The sequence below is a fragment of the Wolffia australiana genome, chromosome 9 (genome assembly GCF_029677425.1).
Source record: "Wolffia australiana isolate 7733 chromosome 9, ASM2967742v1".
Classification (NCBI taxonomy): Eukaryota; Viridiplantae; Streptophyta; class Magnoliopsida; order Alismatales; family Araceae; genus Wolffia; species Wolffia australiana.
Window position 1 is genome coordinate 13,786,969 of NC_135843.1, and position 25,221 is coordinate 13,812,189.

A 25,221-nucleotide genomic window follows, 5' to 3' on the forward strand; every position below is an offset into this window, starting at 1 on the left:
TTCAAATGAAAAACTAATATTAATATAAAATTTCATAAAAAAACAAATTAATGGATTGTGATAATTTTAGGGAAAGAATTATCATTCTTTATTTGGTGTATACTTCCCTACTAACATTGATTAGCGTGCATCCTATTGAGAAGATGTCTCCAATAACAATAAACGATTACTTAAGTGTCATTCCTTAAAACCGAAATTTCAAAATATGAATCTATGCAATCTTGAAATTACGTTTGCGATAATGATAAAATCCAAAAGTTATGACACAATGCAATTTCTAATCCATACAAAAACTTACATCCATCCCATCACCCCAGCTTAGTTAGGATTATGAATTCTCAAATGCAATATTTTTTATTAAAAAATATAAGTATATTATGGACTAATTGAGTGAAAGAAAAAATATTACTTTTTTCATCAAGATATTTCTCCTTCGTATAGATTACTGGTCCATTACAATAATTTCCTCGTAGTAGCAAATTCAGTAGCAGTTTTTTAGGGAATTTATGTACGCTAAAAAAACATTAAAATAACTTTGAAGAGATGTGGATGGAGTTAGAAGAGGGAAAGAGAGAGAAAGCAATAGAGCGGAAACCCAACACCAGGAGCAGTAGCATGAAAGGTCAAATACGAACTAAATTTTAACTTAATTCTGATAATTCTTTCTGTAATGATATGAAAGCATCTACTATGCCATTCCCTTATAACAATATTAATGATATTTCAAACCACTCTTAGAGTCGCATGTGGAAGTGAAGTATCACATTCTTTTAAGAGATTCCAGTGTATAGCTACAATTAGACGAAAAGAAAAATAAAGGGTCTTGGTTAAGAATCCATTGACAGGTGTCCTTGACAAAAGACTACTAATTATTGCAAAAAAATGTAAAACAATGTATACAGAGAGGAAAATGAGAATGATTACTTGGTGGATCCTGATTAATGGGAAGTAAGACCAGAGAGGAAAATATATCTATGAATGACAATGAATTATAAGAATTGAAAGAATCAAAATCATTAAGAAGAGATGAATTGAATAGTTTCAAGATCATGAAGATAATGGAATAATCTCGAAAAACAGAGTAAATACAACTCCAGCTAGACCCTCTGAAAGTGGATAATGCTCTAATCGGCTCTGCTAAAGTCGACTCCAAACATTAAGACCAGGAATACTTTTAAGGTAGTAATGTCTGGAAGTTAAGACAGAACACTAGGGATAAAAAATTTCAATGGAGTTGTTTAGGGTTCAAATTAAATTGAGCAAAAAGGAATACTCACAGATTGACTACATCTGAGATGAAGGAACAAGCGCATGAAAATCTAGACGATATGACATTGGAGTTTTATAAGCACGTAGATACGTTTATATAGTATGCCTAAACTGCATCCATTATTTGTCCATTACGCGTACGTTTTCTCAGATACGCATCATCCATTCTGCGCGCCATCTACTTCATATCTGCTAACCTCCAAAGTCTTCCATTTCCTTCACATTTGAGTCTCTCGACTGATAAATATTTCCATCCAATATTTTTTTCTCCAAAGTTCATAATATACCGTTGCCAAAATCATGTACGTCTTTGGGATCAGGCTGTGCTGCAGACAAAACCTTCGCCATTTTGATTGCAAGATAGAAGTATGTACTTAGATATTATCATTGTGTGTTGTCATGATTGTTTTTGTTTCAAAGTACTGGGAGATTGTTCCTGACTGCATCAAATTCAAACCCGCGACCTAGGAGCCCTCTCCTCAGATGTCGCCGAATTCGGCCCTGACTAAGTCCAATAAATGTGCAACAATTAGACGCGTAGATCGAAATAAGAATTATTTGATAACTTTGATTTCAGCTATTTGCGGTCAATTCTAACACCGTGTTTGCTTCATTTCCACGGAGAGCCACCAACCATACGGTCCCCCATCTCCCTCTCCCACCTCTCCATAGCTTTATAAAACGGGTTTTCCACCTTGGTCTCTTCATTATCCAATCAACTGCGAAGCATCTGCGGTTCAGTTCCAGACTTGGTTGCATCTTCTCCTCTGCTGCCCCTTCCATCGCCAGGCAAGTATGGCTTCTCCGGTAAAGGCCTTCGCCACTCTGGCGACGATGGCGTTGCTTCTGGAATACGCTTTCGCAGCCACCATCGTCGTCGGAGCTCCCAACGGCAGCTGGGATCTAAGGACCGATTATACGTCCTGGGCTTCCTCCCAGACCTTTTCAGTAGGAGACACGCTCGGTAAGACTCTTCTTATTCTTCTTGACCTTCTTCTTTGTTCTCCTCTTCATCCGATGGCCGTTAGCTGAACAAGGTATCTTTTATCTCTTTTTTTGCAGTTTTCCAGTACACCAGCTTCCACGACGTGGTGGAGGTGACCGAGGCGGACTTCGACGCGTGCCGCTCGAGCAACCCGATAGCGCGATACACCGACGGCAACACTGTCGTTAGCCTTCCCAGCGCCGGCAAGCGCTTTTTTATCTGCGGAATAGCGGGTCATTGCAGCGAAGGCATGAAGGTTGAAGTCGACGTCGTCTCCGTCGCCGCTCCGGCCCCGCCGCCTTCGTCGCCGGTGACACCTCCTACCGTCGTCTCCTCCTCGCCGGCGCCATCGCCTTCGGCCTCTTCCCCGGCGACGCCTCCTCCCGTCGCTCGCTCTGCACCGGCGCCATCGAGGACCCCTTCGCCGGGGTCAAACGCGGCTCCTTCTCCGACTCGATCTGCGCCCCCGCCGTCGAACTCGGCTGCCCACGGCTTCATGTCTCCTGCCTTGGCTGGAATCCTCTCACTGATGGCCATGTTCATGGCCGTCTGAGTTTCCATACTGAATCGTAATCGTTTGTCCTTTGCTATACTTCTGAATTCATCGTCAGCGGATCATTTATACTCTCATATGATTTTGCCAGTCTCTACTTATAAAGTATTTACCCCAAAATGGCTTTAAAAGGAAAAGGTCAAAAAAGTTAACCGAGAAGGGTCGAAAACAGCGAGTAGAAAAGGTCAAAAAAGGAAAAGTTCACCAAAGGGAGTGTCACCTCCTCACAAAAGCATATCTGCAAGACGCTATGTTGTCCCCAACTTTTCTCCAACTCTCCAGATAGCTTAGCTTGAACCCTCCAAGATTTCTTACAGGATGCTTTCAAGAACTCCTTCCAGAATTCCACCTCAATATTAGGCAAGCATCGCCTTTTACATAGCTCCTTCAAAGCTTCCAGATACCACCCTATCTAGAAGATTTGCACACCTTTCGAGAGGACTCCATAAGATTATCGAAGTATCTAGATGGCTCTAGAAGTATCTTGAAGTTTTCAGATGCATCTAGAAAACTCTTGAAAAATCTAGAGAATTCTTGATCTTTTCCGAAGCTTGTAGGACATTAAAGTTGACAAGTCAACCCTCACAATTGCTTTTCCATAGTATCTTCATTGGTGAGGATTTGTTGTTGTGCTATCATCACAATCTATTATCGGTTCTGAAAACTAGGAATCTCAAGTTATGCTCAATCACCTGACTTTTCAAACTCTCGCTTCAATTGGTGATCTCCTTCTAAGATCACATCCTTGATCTTATATACTTTGTTCTCAATTGGGTCATAGCATCTGGAAGCCTTTGAATCACTTTCATAACCCACGAATAGTATAGGTTTACTTCTGTCCTTGAATTTTTTTCAAACTTTCTCCAGCTGCATTGATGTGAGCAATCAAACCAAGTATTGTGAGATGAGCAACATTTGGCTTCTTTCCCATCCAGGACTCAAGAGGTGTCTTACTCCCAAGACTCTTTTTAGGCGATTGGTTAACAATATAAACACATGCATTGACATATTTTCTCCAGAATTGTAGATGTATATTCCTGCTCTTGAGTATGCTCTTGAGTCTGCACATAATAGTTCCCTTCCTGTCTTCCATGATGGCATTTTGCTGAGGCATGTAGGAGGCTGTTAGTTGTCCCTTAATTCTATGCTAACCACAGAACTCCTTGACCTACATGTGGCAAGAATCATCCTCATCAGTCTCTTCTTAAAGAGTCTAGCTTCACATATTTCTCAACTTCAACCAAAGTTTCAAACATAACAAAAACATTAAATGCATGTGTTTCATGCTTAAGTAGAGAGACCCACATTATTCTAGAGAAATTATTAATGAGATGCATAAAGTACCATGATCCACTAATAGTATGCGGTCAGATTCGACCCCATATGTCTGCATGGGCCAACACTAGCGCACAAGTCAATCTAGAGAGGGAGGCAAATGGGAAAGTCTGCTTGTGTCATTTTCCAGCAATTTTATCATAAGATACCTCCACTATTTCATGCCTTGATGGTTGTCCTCGTTGCCAGAAGTACAGGTGGCGAAATCTCTGACACCATTACCATGCTTATTTTTTATCATTCTTGGTAGATAGACATATCTTCACGGCTCTTAAATTCAAAAAGTAAAATCTTCCTTTTTTATTTTTTAGTTGGTCTAGTACTTTACCAACCTGATCATAGATGACAATGCCTCATTTTTACATCACTCTTTTACACACTTTCAAATCAAGCAGGCCAAGAGAACATGTATTAGAGAGTAACTTATGAATATTGGGACAACCCTCCAAGTTATGGTTCCCCTTATATTTGTTTGAAGATGTGTACTTCTGCCCTGCGTATATTGACTTTAGACTCATAATCTAATCTAACCACCCAACCAGAAAATGCTTTAAGACTGTTGAATAACGATATGACCTGTCATATTGTTGTTGGCTCTAGTGTCAATAAACCAAAGATCATCTCTGCTGCTCCGTAATTTGCTGCTTAGTGGAGAAGTTTGACCACTTCCTAAGAGAAAGCGAGCAATAATGTTGTTGGCTCTTTTTCTTCCATCTTCGGACTGTTTAAATTATCATGTTGCTTCTCAATTTCACATTTGGATGCAAAGTGTCCAAATTTATAGCAGTTTTAACACATCATACAAATCTTACCATGAGGCTTCTTGTTTGCTTCGTCTTTAAGATCACCATCGTTCCAGCCACATCCACACCCATGGTTGACCCTCTGCCACATCTCGTCCATGAGAACTTTCACCATCAAAGATTAATTCTCCCTATTACACTTGCTAGTAGAGGATGAAGCAATCAGATCAATGAACTTCATGAAGCGAAGGGTTCGTTTATAGTACCCCCAGAGTTGCTTTCAAAATATAGTAGTCTCAGTCAGTGTTTCTTCTAAACTCATTTAGTTGAGAGATGACACCAGAGAGTTTCCTGCACACTCAATTACCATTTATTACTTTCCCATTGCTAACATGCAATTCATAGTACTAATTTCATACATATTAGATTTGTATTTGCACTAAAATGACTACGACTAGATGTTTCATAGAGAAAATGAAACAAATTTGTCTTTAATCGAGTCTCTCAGATTTTACTGATCTTTCTGGATTTTTATATAAAGTATTTTATCAAGAACATGAAGAAAATGCTCTAAAACTGCTCTCAGTAGTTTTTGGAGGCATAAATCTCCTATTTTACTGAACTTTTGGGTATTTCAACTTTTTTGGAAGAACAAAAGGGGTTTTTTGCAATTTCCTTGGTAAATAGGAGCAGAAGGGCATATATACAAATATTATTAGAGCAGTATCCAAATAAAATTTTGCAAAAGCAGAAGGGTTTTTTTGCAAATTTCATGGAGAGAGAGAAGGCCAAAAGGATTGAATGCCTTAGATTACTGCATGCTCAAACCTTAGTATATGAAGATCCAGCCATCAAATTAGGCTCAAATTTTGAGGGCTAGTTCTTCATTATATCATCTTTCCATCTTTAAATATGGATTGACGATAAGATCCCCAGAACTAAAGAAAAAAAAAAGAGATACTTGTGGGGAAAAGTGGAATTTATACTTATAGGCATAAATTCCTAATTTTCTCTCTCTTTTCCATTATTGGATGCTAGACCACAATCTGCACTCAAAAAGGAGCTCTCCTCGGATCAAATTTTATCCTGATATTTTATTTGAGTATTAGTTTCATTCTTTATTGATTTTGATTTGTGTTCTTCTATATCGCTTCGGTTAGGGCAAAATTTACTAGCAATCGTCTTGATTGAAGAAGGAAATTAGCTAATGATGATATTCTATTATCAGACATAAAATACCCTAAAATTAGATAGATTATATGTCCTTTACCTCCCTCTAAATCTCTACATTTTTTCCCAACTATTATTATTTAAAAAACCTATATTAAGTGCTCTTATTATCTCATTACACTTCTTATCTTGGATCTTCTCTCGATGACCACGTTGAATGAAGTAATGACGTATATATTCTCTTCATATTCTCTTGCACCTCTCTCTTCTGAATTGCTTCACTTGTGATCTCTAAAGATCTACCTTTTATTTAGAAGGGAAATCAATAGAGATCGTCCGTATTTAATCTTGGAGACCCCATATTCCCATAATACCATATCTAATCAAGATTAAATTTATTAAATCTCTATTATAATTATCTTGAATCCTTAAACTCAGCTTCCTTGTGGACGACCCCTCTACATCTTAATATAGAGAGGCTTCATTATAAATATTATTTTATGAGTTGATTACAAATAGTGATAGTAATTAGCCTAGTTAATTACTGTAAAATTCAGCTTATCACCCATCTTGAGGCTCTAAAATTCCTGCCTTAAGTTTTGAAACCACACCTTCTTCACGCAATCCACACTAATGTTCTGATGTAACTGGATTGTTGGGTTATATAGGCCTAGATCTGGATGAAGATGAGGATTCCATGCACCAGAGGACTCATAACGGATTCAAAGGAGATCATTAATCCAATGTGATTTCTAGATGTATCCATGCAATCCTCGGCATGTCGAACCTCCTCCTTCACCCATGCGAACTCCGTTCATCCTCTGTTGGCATCGCGACGTAGTGCCGATCACATTGAGAGTGGATAGGAGATGTGGGTAGAAGGAAGAATAAAGGGAATGCCCCTCAACAATTATGGCCTGGGTGAATTTCATTTAGAGCCTTCCCTAAAACTTAAGTATATCTTCTGACGTCCAAAGACCATTTGCGGGTGAATCTCTAGGCCCATGTATCAGTCTACATAACGACTCAAGCGTCCCAATAACCTTTATTGGCCTTCCAAATTAAATAACTATATCATCATATAGCTTAATTAAAGTCAGATCAATTTAACTTAATTGATAGGTGGAGTCTCCAACACGTGGGATGCCAAGCTACACTTTGTGCTCTATAAGATACAAAGGATTGTGTATCAACTCACTCATGAAACATCTTCGTCATCAGTTACCGTGTATGTATAGTCCCTGATCCCCTTGGTGCTCCTAGGACATCTTAGGGTATTGTCAAGTATCAAATCCTACTCGGTCATCGGAGAACTCTTCTCCCGTTTTTTCACTTCCTTGACTGAGGATTTCATCGCACCATCTTATATCGAGGGTGGACAATCCCATATCAACCACTCAATCATCTTAGTGAACTTCTTGATTCACCTAAACTAAGACTATTCAGAATTACATGATCAGAAACTCATACGTCATAGTCAAAATACAATTGTTCGTCGACAAGATATCTTTCGTGTCTTAGGTCAAACGACCGCTTAGAAAACTATGGTGTGAATCAACCTGATTGACAGGTTGGTATAATATCATTCAGGGATGCATATGGATCAATTTAGTGAACTCTTTCCACTAAATAGCATCCACTATCTTTCCTTAGTAAGTCCACACTAATAGTTGCGGGAACGGCCATACTCATCATATGAGTTAGGCTAGATAGTGCTACTCTATTTGGATACTTCGATGTCCTTCTCAAATATCCTTTGAATAGGAATATGTAGAACACTTGCTTAAAGACTAGTGATTTCCGTATTACGATCTCATCATAAATCACTAAGTCTTATCATATATTAATGGACTTCATTGTAAGCATTACACAGTCACTATAATGAATATATTCTTATAAAGAATATGAAACGAGATATGGAATGTGTGAGTGGCTTGCCGGCCACATATATTTCTAGCATGGCCTTCCAAATATCATTGCATAAGAATTGAGATTCAGTTGGCCTTGGATCCCCAAGAGAATAGCTTCGAGAATGACAAAGAGGATTTGTCTATGCTTCTTCTTCCACACGCCTTCTCTGTAAATTGCTTATATTAGCCCACGTGCTTGGACCAAAACCACCATCTGACTTACCCGCAATGTGTAGTTGGCCTTCGATAGGACCGGGAATGACACCAGGGAAGACAAGTCTAAGGTCTTTGGTACCTATTCTCTAATTATGATAATAGATCAGTATGATATCTTTTTTGCATGGCACCTGTGGCATCACAAAAAGAACTCTCTGATACCAATTGCTGGAACAGAAAATGCTCTCTCCTTGTCGATCACTTAGGGAACAAGACAGGCAATAGTGTAATGAAGATGGAGAAAATTGAAAAACTTCACTTCTTTTAAACAAGCACATCACATGGACACAAATATCCCACAATTACACATTATTTTCGGGGATTTGTCAGCCCCCCCACTCCAGGAATGCACAAGAGGGGGGGGTTGACTTGTCAAAGCCTCCCTCAAAGAGAGGGCTGCATGGACATCGAAGCACACATCCCTCTCTTTTCATTCTTTAAGGAAAGGGCACATTTAGGGCCCATTTCCCTCTTACTTAAAAAGAGTTTCACTCCCTTGTAAAATTTAATCCAAATCTGACCCACCAAGCAAGTATTTTCTTGTTCATTCATCTTGTCTCATCCTCTCTTGCCTCTCTCTCCCTTGGCTTATTGGCTTCATTACTCCTTGGTGGTTACTCCCTTATCTTGGGAGGTCAAGGTGGAGATCATCTACAGCAGCATAAGACAAGCGTGCCTTGCAACAAGAGCTGTGGACGTTCATGTCACGCTGGTAACATATAAAGGTTATTATTATCTAACTCTATACGCCATCGTATTAATCGTGTCTGAGGTGATATATTCCGCATTTTACCACAGCATATTGGGATTACTTTAAACAATTTCCAAAACAACTTTGCACAGAAACCTTTCAAATAAACCTAAAGACATGGAAAAGAACCCTTCTGAGTTGACTTTTAAAAAATGATAACAGTCAGTTTTACACTTCCAAGGTCTTTACATGACGTGTTGATTTCCATGATCCCATTACTTTTTCACTTATAGTAAAATCTGCGAGAGAACTGTGGAGTTTTTAATGGAGATCCAGGCTGGAGCAGTGAGAACCAACGACCTGGATTTCTACGTTCTCAATTGTACTCATTCAAGAAAGCCAGCGAAATTGAATGTAGAATAACCGGAAACATGCACCGATCTCTTTGTTGATAGTTATGGCTAAATCTTAAAATCCTCATCAAATACGAGGAGCATTGATTTACCTAAAACTTATAGACGTTTCAGAAGGTAAATCATGAACTTCATCATGAAAAAATGAATGCTAGGATGGCAGATAATATTCGTGAAAAGTGAATGATTGCGTATATGCTTGAACCATTCGTTTTATTAAACTTATCTAGAAAAGTCTAGTCACAGGAAAACAGTTGGACTCGGATCATATATCAAAATAACTGTTAGAATTTTTCTGTACCTTCTTCTTCAAGAGTTAAATTCAGCCTCTAAACCGAATATATTCTCTCAGCCTCTTAATTCTCTTTGAACTCTATTACATATAAAACATAGTTCGCATGTGGTCCATCCACTTAGCGTCCTCTAAACTGTAGTCCCTTTTTCCCCTAACATGGTCTGCGTCAATACTCAAGCTTGGCGAATTCTGTACATCATAGGGCCTTATGCTCTACTAAAAAATGAGACTAGGTTTCGGAGCAAAGAGAGATTTGTCAATGGCCACAGCAAGATAAAAAAAAAAAAGATGTTTTTTGTTGACTATTTATCTTAGCCCTTTTCGTTCAATGTTAAAGGGTTGCCCTTCACGGCAACAATCTCAACTGCGTCGTCAACGTCTAGACGCCGAATCACTCCTTTAAGGTCGCCGAATTCGGCCGTGACTAAGTCCAATAAAAGTCCAACGTCTAGACGCGTAGAGCCTTCTCCGGAAAAGAAGCTTGGTCTAAAAATAATATACGTATCTGAAAAAACCATCGGAACATGACTTCCATAGTCCGGAAGCTTAGGAAATTAGAATCATTCGACAACTTTAGCTTACGCTCTCGGCAGTCAATTGTAATACCGCGTTGGCTTCCTTTCCGCCCCCCCTAGTATCCCGAGTTTCCCCAACTTTATAAAACGGGTTTCTTCTCTTCGCTTCTTCACCATCCAACCAATTGCAACGCATCCACTGTTCAGTTCCAGACTTGGTTGCATCTTCTCCTCTGCTGCCCCTTCCATCGCCAGCCAAGTATGGCTTCTCCGATTAAGGCCTTGACCACTCTAGCCATGATGGCTCTATTTCTGGAGTACGCTTTTGCAGCCACCATCGTCGTCGGAGCTCCCAACGGCGGCTGGGATCTAAGGACCGATTATACGTCCTGGGCTTCCTCCCAGACCTTCTCCGTCGGAGACACGCTCGGTAAGATTCACCCTGCTCTTCGTGACCTTCTCCTTTGTTGTCCTCTTCATCTGATCGCTGTTAGCTAACAAGGTGTATTTTTTTTGCAGTTTTCCAGTACACCAGTTTCCACGACGTTGTGGAGGTGACCGAGGCGGACTTCGACGCGTGCCGCACGAGCAACCCGATAGCGCGATACACCGACGGCAACACTGTCGTTAGCCTTCCCAGCACCGGCAAGCGCTTTTTTATCTGCGGAATAGCGGGTCATTGCAGCGAAGGCATGAAGGTTGAAGTCGACGTCGTCTCCGTCGCCGCGCCGGCCTCGCCGCCTTCGTCGCCGGTGACACCTCCTACCGTCGTCTCCTCCTCGCCGGCGCCATCGCCTTCGGCCTCTTCCCCGGCGACGCCTCCTCCCGTCGCTCGCTCTGCACCGGCGCCATCGAGGACCCCTTCGCCGGGGTCAAACGCGGCTCCTTCTCCGACTCGATCTGCGCCCCCACCGTCGAACTCGGCTGCCCACGGCTTCATGTCTCCTGCCTTGGCTGGAATCCTCGCAGTGATGACCATTTTCATGGCCGTCTGAGTTTCCATACTTGATCCTCATCGTTTGTCCTTTGCTATACTTCTGAATTCATATTCAGCGGATTGTTGATACTTTAATTATTTGATTACCCATTTAGTTGTTCTCCACAACAAGGCTTGATAGTAAACCTTTTAGACAGAGTGGCCCGTTCTATAGATCTCCGATACCTGAAAATCGAAATCCTCGCCACGCAATCGATCAATTTATCTCTATTTATATCAATGGATCTATTGATCTATCTTTCAAGCTTTCTATGTCTCTATTGCGCTCTCCCTCTCTATCTCTCTCCCTCTGTCTCCTCCTCTCCGGTCTCGCTCTCTCTCATTCTTTCTTTCTTCCTCTTCACCTAAATGTGTCCACTCGATACTGTCTTAATTAAGGATTTAGGCCTCAAGTACGGCTTTCAAGTATCCCAGAGTATTTTTTATAAAACGTGCCCTTTCAAAAATTAGCTCCACGTTTCCTGTTATTATACTTTAGTCATCGTCTAATCACCAAGACAGGGCTTTATCCGCATTAAAATTACACACCTCTTTCCTCGGATGGCCCATGGAAGACATCATTGGACTAGGTCCAAATATGTTCTAGAATAGGATAGATTTGTTGTGAGTGACAATCATAGGCAACCTTAGGAAGTCCAGAAGGGATTAAATATACAAATGCTTGAAGAAGTAAAAACGCAGATAATTATTTGGTTATAATTTGGTTTTATTTTTTATATTTCAAGTTATGATTTGGTGAGTCATATTCATTTGGTGCCTAAAAGTTCCAAAATTATTTTCTCAAAGAATGAAAAAGCAAGAGGAAGTTAAAACCATAGCTGTTTCTATGAAGAGAGATTGTGTAAATTACAAGAGATTTTACTCTCTCAAGAAAAAGAGATCACCACATCTTGTCATTTAATGACTAGACTTTAAGGAAACTTCTTTCAAAACCTAATGTTTTATAGATTGCAATCCCCAAATAACCATTCAGAGTCATGACAAAGACCAAAAGAAAACCACGTTAATGTGTACAATGTGCGCATTTTCAATTAGGAGGATGCCCTTTGGTTTAGGAAATGTGTCATATATATTCCAAAGCTGCATAACAGCAATGTTTTTGAGTTAATGAGGGTTCTCTTTCTCCGTCAATCTCTCTCTTGCTGTTAGGCCCCTAACTAGGTGGCATTCCCTGTCCAGAGGCCTGCGTGCTTGTTGGGAGGGCGTGTCCGCGTTTTTCGGCTCACATTAAAGGACTGAGTCATTATGGGTAGCGATGCCCAAATACCTGATCTTTCAGGCCATTGCCCCTGTACATGGTGATACACTGTAGAAGGTGCACGTGCCCGTCCATGCCCAAGGCAGGACGGATCAGGTATGGTCCGCGCGTGCTGGGCACGCGGGGTGATAGTCGTGTGCGTGTGTGGCCAAGCGTCGCGTGCCAGAGCCAAGCGCTACGTGCGGTCGCCAATGCTACACACGAGCGCCAAGCGCCACGTGGGAGTGGGAAGCGCTGCGCGCAGGCGCGGGACGCGCAGGCTGGGCGGCATGCCGCGAGTGAAGCGCGCAGAGTTGTGCAGGGTGTCGCGCAGCGGACGCGCAGGCAGCGCGCGCATTGCATTGCTAGGCGCGGGGCCGGGAGACATCCCGCCAGGAGACTAAGGCATGTGGCGCACTGAGAGCGCCGAGATGGAATAGAGGGCGCGTAGCGCTCCCGCGGGTAGTGCTGGGCGCGCAGCACCCAGCTTGGGGGTGTCGAATGCGGCGGCATCGCGCAGTCTGCGCACGAGTGTTGACACGGGTGTTGGTGGTGTGTGTGATCGTCAAGGCAGGGGTGGCGTCTGCGCACTTGTGCAGCGACAGAGCGGGCCCGCGTGCGTGAAGTGGTGGCCTCGAGGCGTCGTGGCGACACTACCCTGGCGCAAGGCGCCTCATCTCATTCTTTGTATCACCCCTTGTCTTTCCCCATGTAATGGTCCCAACGATGATGTACTCTTTTATGATATGAATACAATGACCCTATTCCCTGACGGGACTGCGTCCCCACCATCTCCTCTAACCCCTTCTATGCGATCTTAAGCATTTGCAAAGAAACTTCCGCTGCAAGAGATCAAGGCTGCTCAATGTTTTGCCCTGAACATTGAGGTCGGCACACGCCAGATTCGAGCAAGAGACCTAGCTCGAGATTTGACCGTGTGACACTTATACATAGGGTTTGACAGTCCCGGTCCGGTCTGGGTTTTTAGAAAATACCTAAACCTTACCTAAACTTTGGTCCGGCTCCGGTCCGTTCTTATTTGGTCCCGGTCCGGTCGAGACCGGTTCCAGTCTGGTCAGGTTGGCAAGAAAATGTCAAAGTCAAAGTAAAAAAATTATGTTCATAGTAATGTTAAATATCCTCTACATCAAGTGGGTGCCCACGGATTGCAAAATATATGGCATCTACGCTGAGCTCAATAGAAACCTCTCCGTCAAGTTGGGTTTGATATTTTTAGAATTTTATTAAAAAATATTAAATAAATATCAAATAATATACTTCCAATTCCAGTCCAGTTTAACCCTTGGACCTAAACCTGTTTGACAAACCAGTCCACCCTCAAATTGAGGACCTATGGTCCCGATTTAGTCTAGTCAAACCGATCCTCAATCCTAATCTCCAACCCTACTCACACATGTCCCTATTTCTCCCTCTATTTCTCTATCCTTCTTGGTCTCACTTTTTTTATCTCTCCATGTATCCTTTATCTGTCTTCTTCTCGTTGTATATCTACATTTTCCTATGTCTCCCTCCCTCTCTGCCCCCCCTCCCCACATTCTTGATCTCCCTCTCTATTTCTATCTCTATCTCTCTCCCCGTTTGTTTCTCTGTCTGATATCATGATGATAGTTTATTTCTATTAAAATAAACTAGATCCTTCTTAAAAATTTTAAGAAAATAAATTATTAAATATTCAGTTTATTTAATATTTCTTTGCATTTATAAGAAAAATCTTGAAAACCAAATCTATTAAAATACGCAACTATAAATTTTCAGATATAATTATGCATTTTTATTTCTGTAAACTTATTTGACATTCATGAAAACACAACAATTTTATTTAGGCAATAGAGCCTATTTTTAACATTTTTAAAAACATGTCCTTAACCTAGTTCTTCAGTTATGTGTGACTCGTCCAAAATAAAAAGATGACATTTGGAATGAAAAGGTAGAATTAAATAATTAGTCGTCTTTGTGACTGCAATCTACATTCATTTTGTTCAAATGCACTATGTGACAAAAAAAATTCGATGGAGTTGTGTCTTTAATACAAAAGCTACATCTTTTGTTTCATATAAAAATTTGTACTATATGCTGACAGCATAATACTCGAGAAAAAAAAATTAATAGTGGATGCAGGATGAGCTTACAAGAGTGCCAGAATTTGTATGCAAGATGAGCTTACAAGAGTGCCAGTCAACTGGACATAGCCATCAAATTTCTTGCAGAACCTGCACTTTAGAGCATGATAGGACACCACAACAAGCTCCCATTGTGTAGTCGTTTGGATGCATTCTGATGCCTGGTACTTCGACCCACAAACTGTTGAACTCAATACTTAATGATAAAGAAGTAAACTAAGTAAATTCTTAATGATGAAGAACTTTCTATTGAAGGGGTATACATTTGCTATCCAATACAAAAAAAATAATTCAAGTCTCAGTGGAACTATTTCTTGATTTATTTATATTTTCTTCATATGCACTAGATTATCCTTTTATAACCAGGAGGCATCAAGATAGTATTCACCACTAGCTTCTTACAGTTTTTGGAGGCTAAATTATTTTTAACAGAAAAGGTACCATAATTGGAAACTACACAGGATTTATTTACAGGATAGTTTAACCATTATGAATAGTTTGGCCATAATTAAATAATTTAGATGGATATATTTACAGGATTTATCTAATTATCTTTAGTATTGAACTGCTTTAAGAAATGGCAAAGATGTGGGGAAAAAGTGGAGAAGGTAGGATAACTATAAGAGTGAGTATTTCTCCTTATGAATATGGAAGTTTGAACAGCTCCTTGAAGTGTTGATTCCATTACCACTTTACAAATTCTCTTTTTCCAAATCTGTGTGAGAATTGTTTCATTTCGATACCTATGCAAGTAAAAACAGAGATTGAACATCTAGGTACTTCATTTTACTCATTATATATTTCCAATGATAAGTAAGACCAAAAAAATCTATGACATTTCTTTTTCTTCTTTCAGGGCACCACTGTATAATTTAAGACCTTGCCTTGGGTGTGTGGATAGCAAGTAGCAATCCCTAAACATTTTCATGGCTACATTTAAATCTTAAAATTCTCATCAAGTAAATGGAAGCATTGGTTTGCTTTGAATTTAGAGATCTTCCAAGAGATATTAATGAACTTCTACAAAAAAATAACACTTACGTCTAGAAAAATATATCAGTTGAAATTTAATTATTGTGTATAAGTCCATCTTTAAATGTGTAAAAACAACAAATCAGGTGGGCACATATCAAATTCAAAATCAATGTTCATATTATTCTGATGGCAAACGGCATCTAAGGTCGTCGACGACGTCGTCCACGCCGCCCGCCGCCATTGTCGAAGCTCGGATGAAATTGCTCGAATTATCGTGTTCTGCTTTCTTTGTTCTTTCTCGTGTTTTGGGTTTTTCTCGTCCCATCTTAACATTGCGGTTGTGACACGTTCCGCACATCCCTAGTGGTCGTCACAGGGAGGGGCCCTTAGCCCTCCCTCGTGCCCTTCTTTCCTTGTTTTCTCTTCCTTTTAATGTCTTAATTTCCCCTTTCTATGTGTAATGGGGGCCCATTATATAAGGGCCCCTAATGGACTCCACCCCCTTAATAGACCCCTTATTCCCCTTGGTTGACCCAACTTGGGGGGCCCATTTCCTCTCCCCTTTATTAGGGAAGAGGGGGGCGCCCTAAAGAATCAGACCAAAAAGAATCGCAAGTGAATTGTGAGTTGTTTTTTTTTTGTCTCAACGTAGAGAGAGAAAGGGGAATTCGAGAGAGGAGCGATAAGGGCTGAAGACTGAAAACGTAGGGGAGATAACCGATCTCACACCGCGAGCGACAAACTCGCCGGTCCACGCTCGCGCTGGGACCACGCCGACTCGCCGGTCCCGTGTAAGGTGCTACGGCATCTCTCCCCTTCCCTCCCCCAGTGTGAAGAGAATCCGCTCAATCTTCGCGTAGGAGACGTTGGTGCAACCGCGACGCGGGAATTCCTTCGTCAGCGCTCGGGTCGTGCGGTCAACAGCCGCCACGGATCAGGATCGTCGCTGCAGGGCGACTCGATAGATCTGCCGAAAGGGGAGGTTGGGGAATCATTTTGGCCATACCAAGAAGGTGCTTCCACTGACCTTCCTGCCCGCGGCAACAAAGGGGTGAGGACGTCATCCGAGGGAAGTTTGCTCCCGCGTTTGGTCACGGGGCAGTCCGTGCCCCACGAAACGGCTCCTCGGCGAGTACGTCAACCCTGCGCCACCTTTCTCCGGCCTTGCCGGTGACCGCGCCAATCCCCGCCAGCTCTTCTAGAGCAATTCTGCCTCAACCCGAGTGGTAAAAGGAGAGAGCGCCGCCCGCGCATCAACTGTTCCCTCGATTTTTGCATTGAATCTCAGCGTACGCCGTGTCATAGAATCACCGGGCCACGACCCTGGGTTTGCGCATTGCTGCTCGCTCTAACTCCAAGTCGTGCTGCGCCACTTACGTTGGACGCGCTCACCACAATTGGTTTTACGCTCGAGCATCCCATTGCCGCCCTTCAGCTTCACCCTCTCTCCCCCTCTCTTCGGATCGGCCCACCGCTCCTGCACCACTGCCAGTCGAGCTGCCGACCCTCTCTGGCACCTCTCCACCGTAGCGCACCATGAGTCACGCCCGTCGAGGTACGTCATCCCCGGCCTGCTCGTTATATTATCCTTAGCAGTATTCTTTCGTATTGACTCCACCGCACTCGAGATAGGTAGGTGAGAGAATAGAATTGAGAGAACTACGACTCTGTGAGTGTCTTACCGGTACTGACAAGACCGTCTGCTACGTGCGAGACCTATGGATAGAATCCGTACGGCCGTAAGGGCCTTCGTCACTCTGACCAGGTTCGAGAGGCCACCGTCGCCGTCACCCGGCGACCCGTCCAAGCTTGGAGCTCGACGCTTCCCTTAAGTCGGAGCCTGCACGTACGACACGTGGGGCACTCATTTTACGCATCGTAGTTACATTGACCCATTAGGGTTACCCGTTGGACGATAACACCATCGACGTTCGATACCATCATCCCTTATCGGCACCGAACCATCATATTCGGTGCCGACCGGACAACGTCCTAGACGACGTCCAACATAATATTATCTACCTCCTTCATCTAGATTTAAACTCAGCATCAACTCTATGTAGTATCCATGCTCCCTAACAGATCTGCGGTCCATCCACCTAACAAATCAGTCCCTATTTTCTTCACAATAGAGTGTCCCTAGAACTAGACACTTTTTACATGATTGAAATTCGGCTGTGATGTGAAAGAATGAGAAGGTTAAATCAGTGTGCAATCATAGGTTATTTGTTTATTTCATGATAACTTTTTTTTCAACGTCATATTCTTAAATAAATTAATTTTCTCATTTTGAATTTTTTTATAAATTTTTTGAACTCATATTTGTGGTGGTATCAATTTTCTAAGTCAAAATATATATTTATTGTTGTATGAATAATCATTATTTTTGTAATCAATTTTTGAAGTACTTTTTGTCTTTAAAATGTGCTGACATGTGTCGCCATTCAATTTGTCAAATGAAGACCAATCAAGAGCTTCTATAATAGTCAGCTGATCCAATAAAAAAGGTGCAATTCTGTAACGCAAAAGGTGCAATTATGGCATCACAAATCGTGACACCATATTCCCCCAATCATTATGTGACACCTTTTATTTATTTAATTTGTAGAGGCAACGTGGAACAATAAGAAAAAAAATGTGATTTAAATCACAATAAATAAATGTGATGTGATAACTGAAAGAGAAAATAAAGAAAGGAAATATAAGAGTCAATAGTTGTAGCAGCACACGTGGCACACGTGTACCCCTGCAATTCATTAAAAAAAGAAAAAGGGCTGATGTGGAACATTGTAACGCGTGCCACGTCAAGCAATGATTCAGAAATCTTTTCCCTTTTATTAACGTGAATGACATGTGTCAATGTGTCTTTCAATAGAAGTCAGTGAAAAAGGGAAAATTGCGACATGGTTTGTGGCGATGCTCTCTCACGTCTTAATATTCTATAATAATATTTAAAACCAATTATTTCTATTTTCCTCCTACAGTTACATGTGGCATTTTAGAGTGTACATTGTGGAAAACAAGGCAATCGCGACGATCAGTAAAGAGCTAAGAAATGGACATCTCAACTCCCAATGAAAAATGAGGAAGTAATAGTGACGATAACAAGAGATAGAAAAATAGATGGCTAGGATTTCTCCAACTCCAAGGCTTGATATCTGACAATCTAGAGGTCTGATTGAGCTGAAATTTTCAGGGGTACTTCATCTTCAACCCTTCCTTCCATCCACACTCTAATCTATAAATATGTGGTGGCGAGGACGTCGCCGCCACCGTCATCCGAGACGCCCCACATCCTAACTCGTCGCCAACATCAACTGAAGAACCACCTTGATAACGACCAAGTCAAGTCACCGGCATCAGACGCGTCTCCACTTACACACGACACGTCCGACATCATGACACGTCATCAACGCCATATCTAGAACTGCCCTTTGACGTGACACAATAACACGTCGTCCACTTTATTTTATTTCTCGTATTTTCTCTTTCCTCCAAGGCCTATATGTAGGCCAATGTTGCAAGAAATATTTGGTCAATCTATTTTCAAGAATTGAAGTTTCCTCCCCGTCCCGTTCCGGTCACCGCTGCTGTGCCCTACGCCTTCGGTCGCCGCCCCGCGCAAGAGGCCGTCGTCTCGCCCTCGGCCACCCGCGTCCCTAGGCCGCTGCCCTGCGCTCAGGCTGCCCATCGCCCAGGCCCGGTGCCCACCCAGGCTGCCACCCGTGCAGGCCCTCCCACGTGCTGGACATCGCCCGCACAAGCAGCCTGCCCACGCAGGCAACCTACCCGCGCACAGGCCGCCGCCCACGCGAGCAGACCGGCCACGCACCGGCCGCCGCCTACGCAGGCCACCGCCCGCGCAGGCCCTCTTGCGCGCAGGCCGCCGCCCGAGCGGACAGTCGCTCGCGCAAGCCCGCCCGTAGGCAGGCCATCGCCCACGCAGGCAGCCTACCCGCGCAGGCCTTCACCCGCCCACGCACAGGCCGTCGCCCACGTAGGCAGCCCGCCCACGCGCAAGCCGCAGCCTACGCAGGCCACCGCCTGCACAGGCCGCCCGCCCCGTTTCAGCATCCCGGCTTCAGATCCTTCATTCTACAAGGCGCTGCCCCATACCCCGCAAGGGGGCGACTCCCCCCTTGACCCCTCGCCAACTGACCGCGCAGTTGGATCCGCGACACCCTGTCGAAGCGCACGTCAATCGTCCCGCCAATGACGCGTCGAGAATTTCCCGCAGCCTCTTCACGCACTATCTAGTGCCGAGGTACTTCTACACTCTTTGGTGTCCGTGTTCTTTTTTCAGTGTTCTTCGATTGTTCATCCACCGCCTTCAGATTTGATTGGCTTTAGAATCTTCAAGCAACTAGTTGAATAGGTCTTTGAATCTTCTAGCGATCGTCATTCGGATTTATTGAACGTGTTGCTTTCTTTTCACCACGGTGGTTGTAAGACAGTACTCCCCCCCTCGACGAGGAAAGGGGCTGCACCATCATTATTTTCACCGGATTTAAATCTTCGAATTCGATCGTGTGATTTGTGGTCTGTTTTATCCCATCCCTCCCCTAGTCATCCTAGTATCATGTTCCCATTGTCACCCAGTCCCCGTCTCCTCTAGCCACCATGCATCACCCCGTTAACCCCTAGTCATCCTGCATCAAGATGTGTGGATCATAGTCAAATTCATCCTTAAACTTTCTTCCTACTCATGTGGGTTGATTCAAAGATAATGAGTATTTTAGATCCTTCAAGTCTAATCTTGGTGTCTTGGGTGTGTGAGAAGAAGCAACATAGAAAAGGGGGAGCTTACCTACGCTTGAAAATTGACTGATCCTGGCGGAATGTAAGGATCTATGGTAATCATCTTTGCCTTACGCCGTTATCTCTCGATATTGTTGTTAGTTTAAATTCATTTCACTACCGCATCTTGCCACCACATGACTTATGTATGTTCTATAGATCACATCTTACCTCCTTCACATCATCATCTTATTGTTAACTTACTCATCATTTATCAGCTCAATTCGTACATCTTTGATGTCATTCTTCGCGTCATCATCATTTCGTTATCGCATTCACTTGATCTTCTCAAATCCTAATTATCACTACCTAGTGACTACTTGATGTAACACGACGTCCACGTCGACCGGCCCATGTTACACCACAGGGGACGGCCGTGAAAGAGAAGCAACGACAAAGATAGGATGCGTTCAAATATAGTAAAATCAATGAGAAAACACGTTAGCGGCCGAATGATATGAGGTATGAGTCAAGTAACGACACAGAGGAATATTGTGGCCTGACCAAGCTCCCAATGATTCGTGCAGTCAACTCGAAGGCTGACGGAGTGAGAGATGTTCACCATCTGATAACGTTCGTACCACGCAAACGAGCAGACCGACACTGTCAAAGAAGTACCCTAACTCGAGAAAGTGGCTAGTCCTACGTCGTCGTCAAAGGATCTCTCCGGGCAGTGGAGCAGTCAAGGCCCGTCACTGCAAGAAATAACAATACTGCGAAATAAAGGGAGCGGAGTGAGAAAAAAGTAACCCAGAGGGGAAAACTGATGGAACCATCCTCAAGTGGTGAAACCCGTCCAACGAAGGAACTGCTCGTCCTGGAATACCACCGATCGTGGACTGGGATGGTCGACTAAGCCACCGGGAGGGGCGGCGAAGATAATTTGCAACGACGCAGCCGGAGAACCGTCGATAGGGTTATCAGGATAGCTGCCAACTGCTATGGCAGCAGAAGCCACCGTGGGGGACGCACCCTGGTGCTGGGATCAGAGAAGAGTCAGCAACACTCCTATACAGTGTTGCGTTCACACCAGCCCCGACCAAATGATTGGTCGAAGGGAGTATTCTGCTGAGGAAGATGATGAACAGCAGCTGCATCGTGGATGATAAAAATAGTGGGAATGGGAGGGGCGGCATCACGGCAAGGAGCAAGGCGAAGGGCCGGACTGGGTAGATGCAGTCGTCGTGTTCGTTGTGGCCGGGACAGAGACGAAGCGGAAGTACAGTCCATGCCCTCCAGCCGACGGGTCGGGCGTCGAGCAGCGAAGGGGAAGGGTGTCCGCCACAAGTACCGATGTCCCATGGTGGAAGCGAACGATTGCCTTGACCGCAACTGTCGCGATAACCAAACAACACGAGCGGGGTGCAATTCTGGCCACAACGTGACCCCTTGTACCGCGGGCACTTTGACTCGGAAACGAGAAGTCTGGGGTTCGAACCTGCACGACCACTACGGTGATTCTGGAGCAGGAGCATGAGTGTCGACCGGCCTAAGACCTTTGATGAGGGTTCAAGGATGGCTATAGGCGAGGAGTTCTACCACGGATTGAGTCGGTGCACGAAGGAGGACGCCTAGCGTTACGGTAGCACTCGGTCAAGAGAAGAGGGATGGAAGAATGGTCGAGCGAAGGGAACAGTGAAAACCCTAGAGCGGGAATAACTTTCTAGTTTACCATATCCAAGTTCTTTTTCAGGTGAAAAACAAAACCACTCTCCCAGATCGTGACCTCCCCCTTACCTTTATAGCGAAAGGAGAGAGGGGGAGGGGGAGGGGGGGGGGGGGGGTGAGGAGTAGGCTTTGACATTTTGGAGTGGGGACGGACCAAACCGGGACCGAACAAGACTGGACCAGAACTGGACCAAACGTCAGGTAAGCTTTAGGTCCATGCCAAAAAACCGGACCGGGCCGAACCGAACCCTGTCCCACGCACTACCCATCCCCCTCCCCGTCGCCCTTCCCATCACCTGCCCCAAGTGCTCATCGCTGCTGCTCCACGCACACAATGCCTCTGCCACCCTCGTACTGGACTGGACCGGGACCGAACAAAACCGGACCAAACTTCAGTTAAGGTTTAGGTCCATCTCAGAAAACCAAATCAAACCGGGACCGCCAAACCCTAGTTAGGAGTACCCTAACGGGCTCCTTTAGAGGGAAGAGGCTTAGTGGGCTTCCCCCCCCCCCCCTAGAAGTATTTCAAAAAGGAAGAAGCCATGCATGACTTACCCCCCTTGAAAGGGTGAACAAAAGACACCAAAACATGAGATTCTCATGGGGGAGGTCCGTACCCACGCATGGGTGATGAAATAAAACAAGTGTAGCGAATTAGACCCCTCCGTAAAACCAAGAAGGGTCTCTGTTAAACCGTAAAACAACGCGAACACGAGAGAACAACATGATGTGGATGCAATCTTCAAACCTGGTAGTGAAAGCTCGGGTTCTTCACATCGGCTCGGGCTCCGCGACGTGGCTGACGACGAGTCGGGGTGTGCTCAACGGGATGGTCCCTCATCACTACTATCCTCAACTTTATATTACTTAATCATCGCATTTTCTTGTCACTCGATTTCATTCTAATTAGTATGTATCTCATATCAATAATAACTGTATTAAGAATATTAAATCCTTAACCACCATTCCGTATGGAGATGATCTGTACTTATCACTAGCTAAGATTACTTAGTGAGTAAAGGTTCATATTTTCATTGAATAATCTCAAAAATACAAATGATGTGTTAAAATCCTAATTTTGAGCTCATTCTCCAATAGGTTCAGTCTTGGGTGCATATTCCAAAGCATATGCATATTCCCAAGCATACTCCTTTGGTGTCCCATCTATTTGTAGACTAGTATGGCATATTATGTTGAGACTTTTGCCACCATACCCATGATGAAATTGTTTCTCGAGTACGCCTTTTCAGCCACCATCTTCTTCAGAGCTCCAAACAGAAGATGGGATTTAAAACCTGATTATAGGTCGTGGACCTTCTCTATCTTGCTCAGGAAGATTCTCCTTATTCTTTTTGACATTTTCCTTCATGTCTTCTTGCCTTATTTCACGTTAGATAAACAACATGTCCTTTTTTTATTTTTGCGTGTTGACCTTCAAGTTTATTTGGAGCTGAACAAATGCACACGAACATGAGGATAATTAATGAGCTGATACGAAGTAAACACCTAAGGCGTAGTCCTTAGGCTCATTACATCCTGACATCGTTGCTGATAGCACACAAATTACAGGTTTAACTTTATGATATTTATATGTATTATGCATTAAAATATTTTTTGTGGATTTTAGTGAATTATTATGGAACTTTCTTACATTATCTTATATAAATTAGTCTTAAAATGAAAAATATACTTTAAAAAAATTGTAGGTATATTTGAATCGATATGAATTTTCTAAGCAAAAATATATATTAACTATATTTTTATGTTAGAGATTTTTAAAAATAATTTTTTAAAAACCTTTTTCAGATTTAAAATAGCATCTGCCATGTGTCACCATTCAGTTTGTCGAATTGTGACGAATCGAGCAGTACCGCAATGATTAGCTACACTATCATTATTTGACACGCTGTCATTTTTTTTTTGCAGGGGGCATTGTGGACCCATGAAAAGGAGCTATGGAAAAAGAGAAAGTGTTTGTGTTAATGACGAGGAGAGAGAAAAATCAAGGGCAAGGATTGCGCCAAATTCAAAATACAATATCTGACGGTCCACAAGTCTGATTACGCTGAAATACTAAGGATTGCTTCATCTCCCCCTTCTCTTTCCGTCCATACTCTTTGATCTATAAATAGAGGCCTGAATCACTGTGAAAATCATCATTGAACTCGCTTCATATTCATGTGGGCTGATTGTAAGATAGTGAGTTTTGGAGATCCATCAAGTGTGTTCTTAGTGCCTTGGTTGTGTGGGAAGAAGGATTAAAGAAGAGGGGGAGCTTACCAGCACTCGTAAATCATCGTGATCATGGCAGAACATAAGGATCTGTGGTAAGTGTCTTCACCTTACATTGGTATTTCTTGACATTGTCCATAGCAGAATTTAATTCTAGGATCATCTTTCACTATCACACCACCTCCATACGTCCCCATAGTCTTGTCTCTCTATCGTCATATCATATCTGACGTGTTCCCTACCTCACTCACGTCACGCTTTGCATCATTCTACTTTCATTTCCGCTTTTCTTTGCTAAATACAAGTTTGAATTATAATTATATACAATCTTTGACTTGATATTACCATCTCGCCTAGTATGAATATTGTATCATGAATCATAATTCTCTATGGAGATTATTTGTACTCATCACTAGCTAAATTTCCCTAAGTACTGATATATATATAGAAAATAATCTCACTAACCAACGACAATTTAAAACCCAGAAATTGGCATTATCATTCACCATCTAGAGAGCACTAACTCTAGGAAAGAGAGAGAGGGGGAGAGAGGGAGAGGAGGGAAGGAAAGAGGGAAAGTGACGCAGGACGGATCGCAGACGTGGCCCGGCGAGAGAGAGAGGGGTTTAGAAAAATGAGAGGAAGAGAGGGAGAGTCAAAGGAAGAGTAGTGGGATGTGATTATAACGAGCGGGATGTGGGAGATAACGGGAGAAATAGAGAAGATAGAATGAGGGAAAATAGAGAAGATATAAGGAGAGAAAAGAAAAGAAAAGAAAAGAGGAGAGTGTGGATGATAGGCGTGTGGTTGAGGGAAGAATTAGGCAACAGAAGGAGAGGGAGCAGGCGGGGAGAGAGAAAACGGGGTGCGTGATAGAGAGATAGCATCAGAGGGGAGCTCGCCGACAGAGAGAGAGAGAGAGCTACAGAGAACTGGGAAGAGAGTTGACTGAGAGAAATAACGGGGGAGAGAGATACGATTAAGAGAGGGTCCGATAGAGAGAAAGACCGATAGAGAGAGTGAATGAGATAGTCGATAGAGAAAAAATAGAGAATTAGCACTGGAGAGAAGAGGAAGCG

At 43.1% G+C, this 25,221-nt stretch overlaps 2 protein-coding genes and 1 long non-coding RNA gene across 3 annotated transcripts; all 3 read left to right on the forward strand.

Moving 5' to 3' along the window:
* Positions 1 to 1,967: 1,967 nt before the first annotated feature.
* LOC144708024 (uclacyanin 1-like) lies at positions 1,968 to 2,884 on the forward strand. Its single transcript, XM_078581319.1, has 2 exons — positions 1,968 to 2,233; positions 2,332 to 2,884. Exons 1-2 carry the CDS (start codon positions 2,065 to 2,067, stop codon positions 2,805 to 2,807), a joined length of 645 nt encoding a protein of 214 aa, XP_078437445.1. The 5' UTR covers positions 1,968 to 2,064; the 3' UTR covers positions 2,808 to 2,884.
* A 7,367-nt stretch (positions 2,885 to 10,251) lies between these two features.
* On the forward strand, positions 10,252 to 11,180 carry LOC144707977 (uclacyanin 1-like). The gene is made up of 2 exons (XM_078581266.1): positions 10,252 to 10,525; positions 10,615 to 11,180. Exons 1-2 carry the CDS (start codon positions 10,357 to 10,359, stop codon positions 11,088 to 11,090), a joined length of 645 nt encoding a protein of 214 aa, XP_078437392.1. The 5' UTR covers positions 10,252 to 10,356; the 3' UTR covers positions 11,091 to 11,180.
* Positions 11,181 to 16,113: 4,933 nt separating this feature from the next.
* LOC144707679 (uncharacterized) lies at positions 16,114 to 19,009 on the forward strand. The gene is made up of 2 exons (XR_013582509.1): positions 16,114 to 17,000; positions 18,642 to 19,009. It is a non-coding gene; the product is annotated as an uncharacterized LOC144707679 (long non-coding RNA).
* Positions 19,010 to 25,221: the final 6,212 nt, after the last annotated feature.

What these genes read in the sequence shown, in the direction of transcription:
- LOC144708024 (XM_078581319.1), top strand. Translation starts at nt 2,065, where the DNA reads ATGGCTTCTCCGGTAAAGGCCTTCGCCACTCTGGCGACGATGGCGTTG. An exon ending in TTCAGTAGGAGACACGCTCG is followed by an intron (nt 2,234 to 2,331) that starts GTAAGACTCTTC and finishes CTTTTTTTGCAG; the next exon opens with TTTTCCAGTACACCAGCTTC.
- LOC144707977 (XM_078581266.1), top strand. Translation starts at nt 10,357, where the DNA reads ATGGCTTCTCCGATTAAGGCCTTGACCACTCTAGCCATGATGGCTCTA. An exon ending in CTCCGTCGGAGACACGCTCG is followed by an intron (nt 10,526 to 10,614) that starts GTAAGATTCACC and finishes TTTTTTTTGCAG; the next exon opens with TTTTCCAGTACACCAGTTTC.